The 15906-nt window shown below is 42.2% G+C and overlaps 2 protein-coding genes across 4 annotated transcripts; one reads left to right on the forward strand and one right to left on the reverse strand.

Annotated features, from left to right (window-relative positions):
* Window positions 1-206: 206 nt before the first annotated feature.
* Window positions 207-13923, reverse strand: QRFPR (pyroglutamylated RFamide peptide receptor). 3 transcript variants are annotated; one of them, XM_041482339.1, is made up of 7 exons: window positions 13444-13923; window positions 5388-5546; window positions 4661-4722; window positions 3661-3896; window positions 3227-3324; window positions 2061-2288; window positions 207-1616 (listed from the first exon to the last, which is right to left on the reverse strand). In XM_041482339.1, the coding sequence occupies exons 1-7, from the start codon at window positions 13781-13783 to the stop codon at window positions 1558-1560; spliced, it is 1182 nt and encodes a 393-aa protein (XP_041338273.1). In that variant the 5' UTR covers window positions 13784-13923; the 3' UTR covers window positions 207-1557. The 3 variants fall into 3 exon arrangements, with proteins under 3 accessions (XP_041338273.1, XP_041338274.1, XP_041338272.1); XM_041482340.1 differs by having other exon boundaries at window positions 282-2288; window positions 3227-3271; XM_041482338.1 differs by having other exon boundaries at window positions 282-2288.
* Window positions 13782-14489, forward strand: LOC121361516 (proline-rich protein 36-like). Its single transcript, XM_041482287.1, has one exon. It carries the CDS (start codon window positions 13782-13784, stop codon window positions 14487-14489), a length of 708 nt encoding a protein of 235 aa, XP_041338221.1.
* The last annotated feature ends 1417 nt before the right edge of the window (window positions 14490-15906 follow it).

The raw sequence follows: 15906 nt of genomic DNA on the forward strand, positions 1-15906 counted from the left end.
TATTTATCACTTCTCTTCTACAAGAGATTGGATTTTTCTTCCGCTTTCTTACCTTACTCTGGAAAGTCCTTTAAATCACAGCTCTCAGGATTACAGGAGCAGCTGGCACCTGTAAAAGGACTGGAATTTCATCACTAAAGAGGCACAGATAAGCTCACATGAATCTTGAAACAAAGAGAGACTCAAAGTGAAGTCTACAGCAGATATCCCCTAGTGCAAAACAGCACCAACAAAGCCATAAAGGAACTTTAATGAAAACAAAATGAATACTACAGCAGTTATTCATTGACACAATGTTTTATGAGACAACAGAAGCAGGGAAGACAAAACAAAGACAAAGATACTTGGAAGTTCTGGTTAAATGTCTGTTAAAATCTGTCACTGAAATTAGCAGTGCAAATAAATAAATAGCTTAAAATAAATTAGTTTTCAGTCACAGATTCTATCCAAACACATAGTTCTCACCATCAGGCAGTTAAACTTCATATCTGCTGAGGAAAACTATGATAATAAGCTCTTGATTCCTGGCCCTCAGGACAAGTCAGGAGCTTTCTGTCATTGCACAAGAGTGTATCATATAGAATATAAAAAAACACATGTAAATAAAGTGTGTCACAAACCCATTGCAATCTGTAGACATTAGAGAAGAATCAGATTACATCCAAATTATACAAGGATATTTTACCCTAAGTTGTCATTTACAATGAAGTGTAAAGTAGCAATGTAAAAGAATCTTAAATTGACTGCCAAGGCAGCATCAAGGTCTCATAGGTGAGGCAAGGAGTGACAGAAGAGAGCACTGACATTTTACAGGCTGTTAAAGGATCCAACCTAACCTCAGCTGGAGTGGCAAATTCTGTATTTCAAGGCCTCATTTATGGGATCCCAGTGTACCAGTTCGGATCACACTTCTCCCCCAGTCCCACACTTGCAAACATACCTTTGCAATTTTGCAGTTTGGCCCACTGAGAGCAAAAACATTTAGAATTTCTATGGATATCGACCCCACAATTTACAGTGAACTCTAAAATAACAAAGCACTGGCCCAGTTCTCAGACAGCAAACACCAGCCTTTCAACCTGAGAGTCACATGTCCAAGCATGACTGGAAGTTCAATTCAGTGTTTACAGACCACACCTCCTGCATCTGCACTTCCTTGTACAGCACTTTTTCAGCTTTTTCATTTTTCAGAAGAACAATGCAGTTTGCAGGGCAGTACAATGGCATTTATATTTGCACCCAAGAATAAATCTGTAAAAATAGCAGAGTAATTAGGCATGCATTGCTAATTACTAATATGCTTCCTTCTAACAAAATCTGAACATGCATGTGGTGTTTAAATCTTTTCAGAGTCATGTTCTGGATAACTCTTTCATATTCCCTTTTTTTTTCTAAAATAGAATTGCATCTCAACCTCCATCTTTCCTAAACTCAGATCTGAAGCTGCTCTGTCCTCAAAGCTGCAGAAAGCAGATCTTGCAATGTCATCCCCACGTCAGACTTCCAAGTTGTCCCAAAAAGGTGCACATTCTCTCCATAACTCCTGTCTTCTGGCATTCAGCTGTGTACAGTCCAGACACACAATAAATGGAGCAAGCAGCAGTTGTTTTGTTTACCTAAAGCAGAGCACAAATAAGCCCTAAATTAGGTCAGGAAGAAATTATTTTTTTCTCCTGGAAATCACACAATGTTGTTTTCCAAAGTTTCACTCCTTGTCATTATAAAATAAGCATTACATTTTCTCAGCCACTATGCCAACATGATTAGAATCCACACATCATTTTCCCCCCTCATTTCAGCATGCAAAGCAGCAAACTCTTTTAAATGGCTTATTGAAATGATCATAAAGAGAAGGACTTCTCCATTCCCAAACCCCTTGTGATGCTACTGTCCATTTCCTACTGCAGAGTGCACAGTAAGCTCAGAGCTGAACAGGACCAGGTGCCTTTTCAAATTCCTTTTGGAAGCTGGCTGATCACAGAACTTGACCTCGATGTTGCCATCACTGAATGCCTCCCTCCTGCCTTCGTCCAAGTCCATGGGATCTTTCTGAGATGCACCTGGCTTTTGCCTCCTCATGGTAATTCCTGAGTTCCCAAGCTGCCTGCTTGGGGATGTGTTGTCTTTCACAATGCAGAAGCAGAGGGCAGACAGAAAATTTTTCTTGAAGTTCTCATTCATGAAAGCATACACAATAGGGTTGCAAATAGAATTGAAGAATCCTATGATCTGGACAATTGCAAAAATCATTTTGATTGTCACATCATCATACTCCTTCTCAAAATTACCTGGACAGGAAAAGAGAAATGTGCTGTAAGTACAGAATGTCATAAATGCTTACTACTTAGCCTGTTTATATCCAGTTTGGCACTAGATGTTTTTCTTTAAAATTAAAAAAAAACCTATGCTGGAGCTTCTTAACATTAGCAATTGAGTTTCATCAACAAGATAAAATCAAGAACTATCACACAGTCCTGCTTTGTATGCAGGTAGTAACAGAATCAAAAGAAAGAAAATTTATGAGCAAAAAAGCTGACTGGTTGAACTATTAATTTAGCTGCTACAATCTTATTTGTGATGGGAGACAAAGAAACAGCTCCTGCCTTTAGCAAGTAGAGTACAACTACTAAAAATTTCCTCTTGTTCCTGCACATAGGCTGCTCCAGTATCCATGGAGGAAGTGGGAGATGAACAGTGCAAGACCCCAGAGGAACAGGCAAATAGCAAAAAAAGCCAAAAGAACAAGCACTGAGAGCATTTCAAGACAGTCTGCAGTAAAGAGCACCAAAAAACTCTAGCTGTATTCTTTGGGTACCATCACTGTGATGTCCAGTATTTATATTTCCAATATGCCTACCTCAATAAAAGGGATGTTTCATTTTAAGTTTAACTCAAAACAGTTAAGTTAAATGAAATGTCATTTAAAACTTCAAGACACTTTATGCTCAGAAATAACTTTTATCTTCCAGCCAAGTCCTTTTTAACCTTTCAGCAAATGAGGGCAGCATAACAGACACGGTAAGGAAAAAATCTACACAGAGCTGCTCACTCCTCTAATACCCCTGTTTTTCCTTTTTTTTTATAAGCAGAACATCAACCTTTCCTTGCAGAAGGTATTCTAGAGCTGAACGCTGTAGCATCATTAGCTTTTCACAATATGAAGTTCCATTACTTAAAAAAACCCCAAAACCCTGGCTTTATTCTACGAGATACAGCAGGTACTCACTGTACTCCATCATCATGTGAATCACATGGAAAGGGGCCCAACAGACTGCAAAGAGAAACACCACTGTCACCATCATAACAATTGCTCGCTTCTTCTTCCTGAAATTGCATCAAGAATTCCACACTGAATCACTGGGAACTGGCTGGCAGTTACATATCTCTCTTCACGTTAGATCTGCGACTGTGTTCTGATGGCTGCAGATTCAAATAAAACCCTCAAGGAAAGCTCAGAAGTACACAATCCTCTTGGAAAGAAAAAAACGCATCATCATATAAATCTAGCAATTTATTTCTCTTTTTTGGGACAGCAGAGCACTTTGCAGCATGACATTAGTATGCCTTGCAAGCCATTTTCAACTCTATTCAAGAGGAATAAAAAAGTCAGGAAAAAAGCTTTCTACAAGTCAAATTTCCAAGTGCATTTTGCTTACAAACCTTGATATTTTAGACATTTCGCTCCCATGAATGGTTTGAAGAACTGAAGCATCTCCCACTCGTTTCTTAATCCAGAGTTCATAGCCAATTTTAGTGTACAAAAAAAGCATCAGCATCAGTGGAAGAAGGAAGAGTATAACAAGAATAAAGGTTGTATAGATCTTCTGATAAATGGGACTGGCCCATTCTTCCAAGCAACAAACATGCACTTTTTCATACAGAAAGTCATATTTAACCTGGAACAAATGTAAAGAAGATGAGTCACTAAGGTGTTTATCCCAAGCGTAAAACCCAAACACATTGAGATATTCTGTTCTTAATGGAACAACCAAAATTCAACGGATTTTTTTCAGTGTGACAAAATTCTTCCAAGCACTTCTCCACATCAAATATAGGGTTTGATCCAAATTGACAAAGAGAGGCTGGGAGATGCTCCGATTTGCACTTCAAGGAGACCTTGGCTACACATTTTGCAAGTAAAGATGGATGTATAGAAACCTCACACTTAGCCAGTTTAAAAAACAAGAAAACTATTAACATTCAGACTCACAAGCAGCAGATTCTGCCAAGCCTCCTGCCTAACCTCCAAACGTGTGCGGTAACTCATCAACTATAATGAGCAGCTAATTAATTCTAAACTAAGCATAGTTTTTCCAGATCTTGGGGAGTACTGTGTCATCCTGAAACAGCAATCTAAGCCCTCTATTCCTGTGTGCCAAGCACCTATAAACCAAAGGAAAGCCAGAGTGGAAGTCACAGATTTCTGTTCTTGGATGTAATTAGGGAGAATAGGCATGACAAGTCCCTGCTTGTATTCCCTCTTCCACAGTGCATGCAAGTTCTAACCCTTAACCTTCCCCAGGCTGGCGCACATAACCAAAGCTCCACCTCCCTTATCCCCCTCTAATTTCATAGGAGTTGATTCAATTTCACCTAAAGGTATAGGAAGACCCAGCAAGGACTGAGTTCAATAAGCAAATCCCCATTTGACCTGACCTACCTCAAGCCGTTGCACGTACCACATGGGCGACCCAACAATGAGAGCCAGCAACCAGACTATGCCTGTGAACAAATACATTTTTTCACACTTGGTCCAACAAGCAGGATTTGGTATGAACAGTTCAACAGCTTTGAAAAGTCAGGCAAGGTAGAAAACTGTAGCAAAGAACAAAGTTTTCTATGAGGCATTGTCCAACAAGCAGGATTTGCTATGAACAAAGCTTTGAAAAGGCAAGGTAGAAAACTGTAGCAAAGAACAAAGTTTTCTATGAGGCATTCATCAGTCAACACTCACATCAATAACAGCATGCTCTTTTGACATCACCTTTCTGTCTCTCAAACTACCAACATGTATGGATATTCCACAGGAAAAGCACTTAATCTGCATAAGGAGCATTAAGTAAACCTCTTTGTGTAACAATGGAAGGATCATTTCCCTGTGACATTTCTTAAGCAGTGCTTGTACATTTTGAACTTTTCTTGAAAAAAGAAAAAAGAAATGGCTGCTAAAGGTTTATCATTGTTAAGTACATTTTTGACTTCAGATCCTAAGTCCCTTGTGAGAGTTTTGGCTAGTGAATACTTTACTTGTAGGCACTACCCTTGAGCTATTTTATAAAGGTCAATTAACTCTGCCTCTGAATCACTGGTCATATCCGTGGATACCATGCCATCCTCACTGAAGATCACTTCCCACACACAATTATTGGAGACGCTTAAAATCTTACCAAGCATCGTGAAAGCTCTTTTATTGGTGTACTGCCACTTCATTTTCAGGGGATGCACAATTCCCTGGTGTCTTTCCACAGCAATGCAGGTCATTGTAAGAATCTCAGTTACAATAGCAGTGGACTGAACAAACGGCACCATCTTGCAAGCGAAGGCACCTGCAATAATCAGTAAGACATGCAACAGCTATTAACACTAGACTCCATTACCAAAAATACCAGACCAAGATTCTTAGATTTATTATAACCTCTAAACTGCTGAGTCAGTTATTTAAGCCATTTGTCAAATGCAGCTCTGCACAGCCATTCTTTATTGTAACCATCTGCAAAGCCAAGATTTCTAAGGACGTATTCACTTGCCCTGTAACCAGTCTGACACTTACTCCTATTTCACTTTTGACAAGTCTTCCATCATCTGTTGTCAAACATGCCAAGTTACAGAGTCATTTATTATTTTTTTCATTTTGGCAGATTACTCTCCAGTTTGTGAAGGTCTGAGTGTTACCTGTTTAAAAGTTTGCCTTTTCTTCTGCTGCAAACACATTCCTTAAGCTCATTTATATATCACTCTATGTGTACACTACAGCATTCAATGCATCATCCTGTCAAGTGAGATATATAGAGGAGGAGGCATAAGAGGAAAAATTCAACCTCTTCATCATCCTTCTGTTCTCCAAGTCTCCCTCTCTGTTGATTAGCAAGTTATGATAGTGCCACTGTGCAAAACAAATGCAATTTCCCGCCTGCATTTTCTAAGTTGCACAGATTCCTATTGTGTTTATGCAACTTCAACTTATATTGCTGCCACAGCTTTCCAAAGTCCATATTCAATTCTTAACGTATTAGTCATTCTCCATTACCCATTCTCAAGTCCTAGCCATCTTAGAAAGTCATATAAACAATTCTGTAAAAAAATTAATGCCCTTCCCAATCTACTTCTCATTTACCTGCTTTTTGACCCTGAGATAATTTTCTCTGCCCGTATTTCCACAGTTCCCTTACACTCTTACAGTTCAGTATCAGCTATTCATTTCAGCAACAGTCAGGGTTATTGTCCTTACTAGACCATTATTTATACCTTACTCAGATATAATCCATAAAACCAAAACAGCCTAAGAACTATCTGATCCAATTTTCAGTCAAGCTTTAAGATGCTATGGACACGTTAAGCAGTAACAGCACAGAAAACAGAAAACAAACAGAAAACTCCAAAACCTTAATCCTACCTTCCATGAAGGGAACAAGAAACAAGGAAAACTTTTGCCAGGCTAGAAGCCACTCTACCTTACAAGAAGGAACTGGTTTGTTACTGGTCTTGCCAATTCTAGTTGCCCAAAAATCCCTTTTTCTGTGGCTCCACAAAGGAAAGGAGAGGACAAACAGCAATGGCTGGAAATCAAGCACTTTTCAAGCACATATTCAACACCAGCAACACGATGGATGTGCACACAGGTCTGGCTTAAACCAGAATAAAAACACACCATGCAGCCCAGTTTCAAGCTCCTTGAATGTAATCTTAGCATGGTCAGTAGGAACTGCATGGCTGAGGGTGCACTGGGCTGCATGTCTGTTTTTCATCCAGTATCTACTTTTCCAGGGCATCAAGACGAGCAAGACAAGACATCTTCATATGCTGTATCAACTGCAATTTATAAAATAAAATTCCCCCTGCTCCTTCCTTGGCATCAGTGATGCCTAAGGAAATGCCTCATGAAACAGAACCAATATTTTACTAACTCAGCATCCCATCAGTTTCTCACTACACCCAGTACAGAATGTGCTGCACATACAGCACCAGACCCACTCTATCAAATTTATATCCTTCACGCAGTGGGCTTAAACTTCTGTTGTGAGATAAAACCAAAGGCAAGCTCAAATCCTACCTACTCTGCACGTGGCAAATGGTGAATGTGACCAAAGAGTTGGTTTTACATTTTTGCTTCACTAAGTTAGAAGGGACTCCTGCTACAAATAACAAACAGAAGAGCCAAACTTGTTAATGAAACGTTTAAGTTCCTGTTTCACTAAGGAAATGAGTTCAAGTCCGAGTGCTGAAGCTGGGGAAAAACCGAAAACAAGCAAAGAAACACAAAACAAAGCTAAAAAACCAACTCAAACTTTTGCCATAGGCTATTTCTTACAGTTTGAAAAAGACCAGACTTAAATTAAATACACTTGAATTATACCTGCATTACAGGGATTTCCCTGAAATGCACTACTCCTCCACGGAAGTCCCAGCATCCCAGGGTAACCAGCTGGTGCCCAACTATTCAAAGAACAAAGGGAACACCCCAAATTGGAGAGAACTCTCAAATTCCCAGATGCTCATTGGTTTGGTTTTTTTTTACAGAAGTCTTCTCACTTTCTTCCCAGCAACCACACTGTCAAAGAGCACGGACTACCATTCACTATGCCTTGAGCTGAACTCCCAGGAGAAAAGGCTGCAAAAAAACCCTAACTCATCTTTTTGAAGACAAACACACAAAAAGTAAACACTTAAACTATACAAAAGCAGCTAAAAGCAAAAGTCTACATAATGCCTGCAGGTTGAGCCTATTGAGCTGGACAAGTGACATTTGCATTTCCAGAAATGGGAAGCAAAAGTATATTTTCCATTAGACACAGTTGGCTGGAATAGAAACACCTGCTCTGAGGCACACAGCACACACTTTGGAGACTTGGAGGCCACAGAAAAACAGCCACAAAGTTTTCATATTAACAAGAAACACCATGGTATTTTCAAATAGGTAAAAGCTAGTCAAAAAGCATCTACATATCAAAAGTAAAAACAGAACAGAACTTCAGTTTCCCTGAAGCTTCTGATGCCACCATGCACAGGGTCTCCGAGTGTCACTGTTATTAACAATATAATATCCCTTCAGGGCTCTTGTGCTTGCCCTGAATTGTAACTCACTACACAAATGCTTCCCATTTTCTGAAATGAGGAGACCTTCAAGTGCCTTGAAATTCAAACCTCCATCAAGGTTAAGAGACTGTTAAGCAAGGAAGTCAACCCTCCTTCACAGAAGTATTTAAAACAGATTCGCTTAGGGGAAAAAGAAAAAGAAATAAACTGTTTACAATGTCAGGGCCAACTGAAGAGATACCAACTTCAATGGAATTCTACCATCTACACACCTGAGATCCATCCACCATCCTTACTGTGTTTGAATGGGATTTAATCCTGAGTCCTTGTACTTGGCAGAACAATGAGTGTTCTTCACATTATGCCTCTTCTTAGTATTAAAACCCATAGTTTTATTTACAAATCTATAGCAGCCATTCCCAACTACTTTGACAATTACTAGAAACTTTCTCCAGATCTTTCAATAATTTAAATTATATAACTTATGTTTTCAAATTTCAAACATTAACAGGCCTTTACACATGGAAAATGAAATTTACTGTGAAATAAGGTAATTACTTCAGAACAATGCATGCACATTTCACTTAATATTCAATCCATTTGTGTAGAACAGGCTTCACCTGCAGCAAGAAGAAATAGATACAGCCCCATTCTCAAGTGTCTGTTAGTTCAAAGCCTCTTATGGAAAAACTGAGATAAAAGTGCCAAATTTCATTACAAGGAAGACATGGTAAGTTTTGAGGAAAAAAATTAATTATGCTACTACATCATAGTAAATACAGTGAAATTAAAATAAGACTGAGACAGGCAAAAAGCCACCTGGGTCAAATGCATGCATTAAAACCATTTCAAGGGAATTTTCACATTTGTGTTCAGACTTAACACAGAGTAACAGAAGATTTTAAAGGAATATACTAGCTTAAATGTTTGTTACAATCCAGCTGACAAAAATGTGGCTGTTTGGAGATTATATGACTGACAGACAAACACAAAGAATAAAAGTCCACTTCAGTGAGGTTCAATCAAGGTTATTGAAACCTCACTCTCTAAGTTTTCCCCGTGCTGGGTTAAAAGCTAAAATGCTGGGGTCACCTCAAAATCACTGGAACTGCGTTAATTTCTGCACTGGTGGCAGTACAGGAAAGTGTTGACTCTTCTGAATAATTTAAATAATGATAACACTTTAAATAATATCTTAAGTATGTATCAAAATGTTTAAATTTCTACTGTGTTAGGCTTTCAGGGAACAATTCCAAGGGACTGTTAATCAAGACAGCACTGCAGCATCTTAAACTGACTACCTTCAACTGGGAAAGAAAATCATTTGCAGCAGAACACTGGGTATGAAAATAACTAACTGCTTCTCTTTTTCAAGAGGCTTAAAGTATTCCTCATGCACTGCTTGCTAAAAACTGCATTGATTATTCAAGCAGTGAATAGTTTTCCCAACAATAACACATTCAGAGACTGCAAATAAAAATGGCATTCCCATAAGCGTTTTATGCCTTCATTATCGGACATGGTGCCTGCAACTGTGATTTAGTCATTTCAAATATCACTTCTTTTATCAGAGTTACAAAAGTAAAAGCCTGAAACCCTTCTCTGATAAAAGTCAAATTGCTCCTTCCTCTGGTAAAACACTGTTGATCATGCTCTTGCACTAGAATTTCTGTCACAGCTTGTAATGAGCTCTCTCCACATCACTTGAAGCAAGCAAGTTGATTTCTCTCACATTTCGTAACTTGGGGCAGTACACATCAGTCATCATCACACAGATGATATCCCTAATGGTGTTGCATACCTGGGCAAGGCATTGTTTTACATCAGTTCTTGGTATAGATGCAAGATTTAGTTCTCATCCCTCAGCGAGGAATGTTTATGTTTATCTCACACAGGGAAGTTCTAAGGTAACACACTGCTGGACACACGACATTTGCTAAGTAAGAGAAAGCACCTTAAAGACTCAACTGGGTAGAAGGTGTCAGTTTTTCACCAAGCCTTTGGAGAAGAGGAAGCTGTCACATCACCAGGCACCAGATGTGACAGCAACATACGGAAGACACGCCTCTCTCCTGAGGGGCAGCTGGAGGACAGACAAGATACACGAGGGCACCTCAGCATTCAGGAGTGCCTCAGATGACTCACTGCTCTCAAAGTGACAGGCAAAGTCACCCTGTGACACCTGTCTTGAGAATACACATCCCAACTGATAAGATGCGAAATTCACAAGGATGTAGGACGGTGCTGGCTATACTGTAAGCTCAAGATGTGCGCTTATCTTTCACCAGGACTGTTATATTAGACAACATTAAATTAATTCTCCCGTTGGCCCAGGCAGCTCTGTAAAGACAACACTCAGCTAAACAAGCAGTGTCAGGAAACAAAGCAACTCTTGTAGTATTTGACCCAGAGACAAAAGCCCAAATTTATCTTTAATAGCGCTGCCATCAGTAGGACAGGACCACTACTGCTGCCTCCCACCTATGACTACATGAGAGCAAGTCCTCAACTGCTTCAGCTTGCACCAAGACACACTATTGCTGTATGCATCCATTTACTCCCACCTGAGCTCCCTTTTCATCCTTCTTATCAATAAATATGATCCCAGAGATCATTTATGACAAAGCCGCAATCTTCATTTTCTCCTGAATTACAAAGAGATGAGCATGCTGGATTTTCATTCAAAGCTCCCCATGAAATTACAGCCATTTCAGCTGTGAAGTTTAAATTGGGAAATTAAATCATATACTGTCACTATTACACTCACACAGCTACACAGATTCTTAAAGACATCAGAGAATCAAAAGCAGGACTGGTTTAAACCTATTTTTAGACAATATGGTGCTGCTTCCAGTTGTTACCCATAAAGAGTTAAAGGGTCTGTGTTAATGCTGCTTGATCATCAGGCAAAGTGAGGCACACTGAGATTTTTAACTGCAGGTGAAGTTGAGTGTGTGAGTGAAAATACTATGGAAAAAGTCACAGCTTCAGCTACTCTGAAATTGTGGCTGTTTTTTTTTGTTTGCAGTCCTCTCCTCCCCTCTCCCATTCTTCTGTGGGTTTCAGAAGGGGAAGAAACAAACACACATATACAAGCATGGAAATAAAGAAGCACTTCTAAGTACAAAACATACACACCTCGGTTCACATCACCTAGTACAGATGCTTGTTTCAGTGATGCAAGTAAATCAAGATATAAAGTGACTAAAGGCTCAGAATTCCCAGTCAATTTCTAGCATCAAGTGTCTCAGGATGCACCAGGATGCTTTGTCCACCAAGGATACAACACAAGTCAAATCACCTTTTTCATAACAGAGTTGGATCTTGCACTACTCAGTGATGTTGCATTACAGTGGATGAGAATAAGATTTTCTCAGACTCCAAAATTAAAGGCAAAAGGCATATTAAACCAGTTAAGCCAGCAGGGAAAAGACTCCTCCAGAACTGGCAGGCTCTGATTTGCAGTACAACTGTAAACACCACTCACGCTTCACCACGTAAGCATCAGGAACCAGATACCCTTGAGGTACTATCAGTTCACGTATTTCTTTTCCTCAATTTTACTTCACACCCCCCATCCCCCAGAGTAAAGGGTTAACACCCATCCATGATATTACTTATTATGTCCTCCCAACACTGTGTCAGTTCAAGGTAATGATTTCACCAGATGAAAAGACCTATGGATTCACTTGTACTGAGAATGCTCTAGCAAAGCAAAGAGGGCAGGCAAAAAACACAGTAATCCCCAGGGAACAGTGTACTTTAGCTGTCCAAATACTGAATATCTGAAGAGATTTGTTGTAACTATGCCAGACCTTTTACATTCTCTACTTCTAGATGTTTGTCAGGCACCCTCAGTAACAGAGTGTAAATAAAGACAGGGCATGGGCATGTGGAACAACCTCCTGTAATTCACCCCACACGGAGGCTTCAGTTGATTCTGAGCAGATATTTGGTCAAGCTGCCAGATCAGAGCCTTCCTTAGGCGAGAGAAGAATCACAAAGGTTATCTTCCCCAAAACAGCTCATAAGAAAACAGCACAATTGTCCTTACTATCAGTAGTCCCAGGAGCTTGGGATTCATCACTTCTCATGGAAGTTTCTGTAATAAAGCCCATTTCTCACATGTGCTCCAAGTCTCCTCTGACCTGTCAATTCCCACCCAGCATTGTAGTCTGTGGGAAGTTTTGGAATTACATCTCCACGTTCTGAAACCTTCACTTTTGTCTCCAAACAACAGAAACACAGTAAGCCTTGGAAATTGAAATATCAATGCGTCACTTTATCAACATCTTCCTTGATCATTCTGAAATAGTCTGAAAAATGTTTTAATTTGTGATTGTAGAAGATGTTGTCTGTTACTTGCTGCAAAACCACCCCTTTTATTTTTCTGCTTATAATTGTCAAACACTGTCTAATTAAAAAAAAAAAAAAAACAAAACAAAACAAAAACGCCCAGGAAAATAAATACTATATACAATTCTACTGCAACTTTCTCTGCTTGCTTTTTACTACTTTGGAACTGGGATGCATAGAAAAGGGGAAAAAAATTCCTTCTTTCTAGGCATCAGGGAAGCTTTGCCAAAAGGTTCTTCACATCAACAGGACTACACAACATAGCTCCCAAGAAAAAAAAATGAATTAAAAAAAAAATAGAAGGATGCATTATTTCAGCATAAATTCTAAACGTTCCCTCAGTCACCTGTTCCTTCAAGGACATTCTTTTTCCTCACAAAAGGTTAAGGAGGACTGTCTCCGAGCTGACAGCTGTCAGAGGAACTTAAGCGGCATGAAGACTGATACCTCACTTGCCAGCCAGATTTCATTACTTAGCGAGGAAAAAAAAACCAAAAAAACAAAAACAAACAAACAAAAAACCAAACAAAAAACCCCAAACAAAAATAAAAACCAAAGAGAAAGTAGTACGGCAAGGCTCCCTGGCCAGCTCCACACAACGAACCGCTTCCCACACGCACACCGCAACTTTGAAGGAATACAGGCAGGAAAGCACACTGGGTGACTTCAACATAACCTGAGGGAGGGAGGGAGGGAGAGGGTAACCCTCGCAGGGGGCGGGAAGGGAAAAGGTGCCTCACTGAGGGCAGGAAGGGTCCCTCAGAGAAGGGGGAGCGCAGGTCCCGGCGGCGGCGCTGCCCCCTGCCCGCAGCCCGGCCCGGCCCCGGCACCCACCGCCGAGCCAGTTGGAGGAGATGTTCTGCAGCATGGTAAAGGGCACGCAGAAGAAGGCGATGAAGAGGTCGCTGAGCGCCAGGGAGCAGATGAAGATGTTGGTGACGGTCCTCATGGCTTTGCTGCGGGTCACCACGTAGAGCACCAGGCAGTTGCCGAAGAGCGCCAGGGCGAAGATGAGAACGCAGATGAGGACGAAGGCTACCTTGGTGCGCCCCGGCAGCTCCGGGATGTACACCAGCGGCTGCAGCCCGTAGAGAGCAATGAACTGCTCCCGCGTCACGTTGTTGTCCCGCAGGAGCTGCGCGAACTGCTCCGGGGTGATGTTCAGGGACCGCATGGCGCCCGCTCGGGGTCCGACACCCTGCCCTCAGCCGCCTCAGCGCCGCCGCCCGCGCCCTGCCATGGCCGGACCACTGCCCCTCCGGCGCTCGGGCGGGCCGGACCCCGCGGTGCGGCGGCGGAGAAGCAGCGCGCAGGGCCGGGAGCAGCCCGCGGGCTGCCGCGGCGGCTCCGCCCGGACACAAACTTGGAGCGGCGGCGCCGCCCGCGGCCGGTGGGGAGTGGTGGGGGCGGCAGCCAATCAGCGCGGGGCGCGCGCCCGCCCCGGTCCCGGCGCTGTGGAGCGGGACGGGCGCGAGGCGGCCTCCGTGAGGAAGGGGCGCGCGGGGAGCCCCTCAGATCGCCGCCCCTCACGGCGCTGGGAACCCCCCTCACTGCAGCGCCGCTCTCTCACAAGCCCTCACAGCGCTGCGAGCCGCCCCTCGAACCGCTGGGACTCCTTCACGACTGCCCCTCACAGCGCTGGGACCCCCCCTCAGAGCTGCCCCCCTCACAGACCCTCACACACCTGCCCCTCACCGCGCTGGGCCCCCCAATCTCCCACTGCACTGGGTCCCCCTCAGAACTGCCCCCCTCACAGTGCTGGGACCCCCTCACTGGTGTCTCCCCAGCCCAGGCTCGAAATGCCCAAGGGAGGTGCTGAAACTCCCAAACCAGCCTCTCCTCACGTTGGGATCAGGCTGAGAGGGAAAGGAAAGAGATGATGCTGTGGGGAGCATGGCCTCCTGCGTGAGGGGAGGCTCATGCCACCCGCAGCAGGTCAGGCTGCTGCTGTTTCATGCCCATCCCAAACAAGACAGCACGAGGATTTTATCTGCCCTTTCAGCCCCCCTTGTACCAACGCCACAAAAAACTCAAAACAACTCCCCAAAGCTCAAATAGAAAAGTAGTTTTCTGCACTTGACTGAGAGGACAGGAGCTCCTGAAGACCCCTTTCCCAGCAATACAACCACTCTTGCCAGAGGAGATGTGACCGAATTCCATCCCACACAATCTGGCTGGCAAGGCCATGCAGGTAAGGTCATGGAGGCTACTAAGGTGCACTCAGCTAAGTGGCTGAAAAAAAAAAAAAAAAAAAAAAAAAAAAAAAAAAAAGCCTCTGCAGTTTAAATATGAATAATAATGATAGTTAATGTCTAACAGAGGGACCAAGTTGAAAATATGCATTGATTTCTCTTCCAGCCTAATTTAAATTGCCCAGTGCGGCTTTCTCACTATCACAAGTAATATCCCTTTTGTACGATATTACATTGAATAGCAACAATTTGCTTTAATCAGTCGCATAAGAAATTACTAAAAAGTATCCAGAGAAGGCAATAACAATATGAGAGCCTGTCTGGCAACACTTCCTACCCTCACAGAAATAGATGTTTCATAGGGAAACCACATCACCAAGGAGAATGCTGCAAAATTACATTTTGTACAGAATGGATGCTCCATGGCCTGGGTACATAATTTTACCTGTACAAGGGAACGTCTAGAAAAGAATGAAGAAAAGTCTAGCAAAAGCTGGTTTTTTGTAGAGTGTCTGGGTTGCCAAGGAAAATTGGAGAAGCAAGATTTCACCACCAATTCCTTTTCAGCAAAATAAATATGCTCAATGAGACCAAAGGTATTTTGTGCCATCTTTGGAAAAAAATAAATTCTGTTAAGTGGTAATCAATGGAGAGAAGCTCCAATGCCTGCACTAACCTGTGCTGCTTCAGTCCTCCAAGTGCTGACAACCCTCTCTTAAGGTGTAGGTCCGTGGCAAAGACTGTCTTTATTATCCCGTGGTCAGGGGAGATATCAATTTTCTTGGGTGCAGCATTGCTGTGCGTTTTCCACTTGAGACCAACGCCATCAGGCTCCCTCTCTGACAGGCTTTCTAAGCCTTGTTCTGGAAAGCAAATGCTCGTTAGACTGACTTAGATGCTGACAGCCTCTTTGACATTCCCTTAGGCTTGCCTTCTCGGCTGGAAAACTTGGTCCTTTATTCCCATCATGATCCTGCTGAGCTTATGCTCTGTATCACACAGACAGACTTCTTTTGAGATCAATTTTTCCCAGCACTTTCCCTTGAACTTTCCATTAACTACACCAGGTACAGCCTGAAGCCACCTTCATGTCCTCTGTTCACAC

Source organism: Pyrgilauda ruficollis, unplaced genomic scaffold, assembly GCF_017590135.1.
Source record: "Pyrgilauda ruficollis isolate IOZ18807 unplaced genomic scaffold, ASM1759013v1 scaffold58, whole genome shotgun sequence".
Classification (NCBI taxonomy): Eukaryota; Metazoa; Chordata; class Aves; order Passeriformes; family Passeridae; genus Pyrgilauda; species Pyrgilauda ruficollis.

Coding starts and splice junctions, on each gene's coding strand:
- QRFPR (XM_041482338.1), bottom strand. CDS start 13,783: ATGCGGTCCCTGAACATCACCCCGGAGCAGTTCGCGCAGCTCCTGCGG. Junction 3,897..4,660: donor GGTACGTGCAACGGCTTGAG/GTAGGTCAGGTC, acceptor CATTTGTTCCAG/GTTAAATATGACTTTCTGTA. Junction 2,289..3,226: donor TCACATGATGATGGAGTACA/GTGAGTACCTGC, acceptor TTTCCTGTCCAG/GTAATTTTGAGAAGGAGTAT.
- LOC121361516 (XM_041482287.1), top strand. CDS start 13,782: ATGGCGCCCGCTCGGGGTCCGACACCCTGCCCTCAGCCGCCTCAGCGC.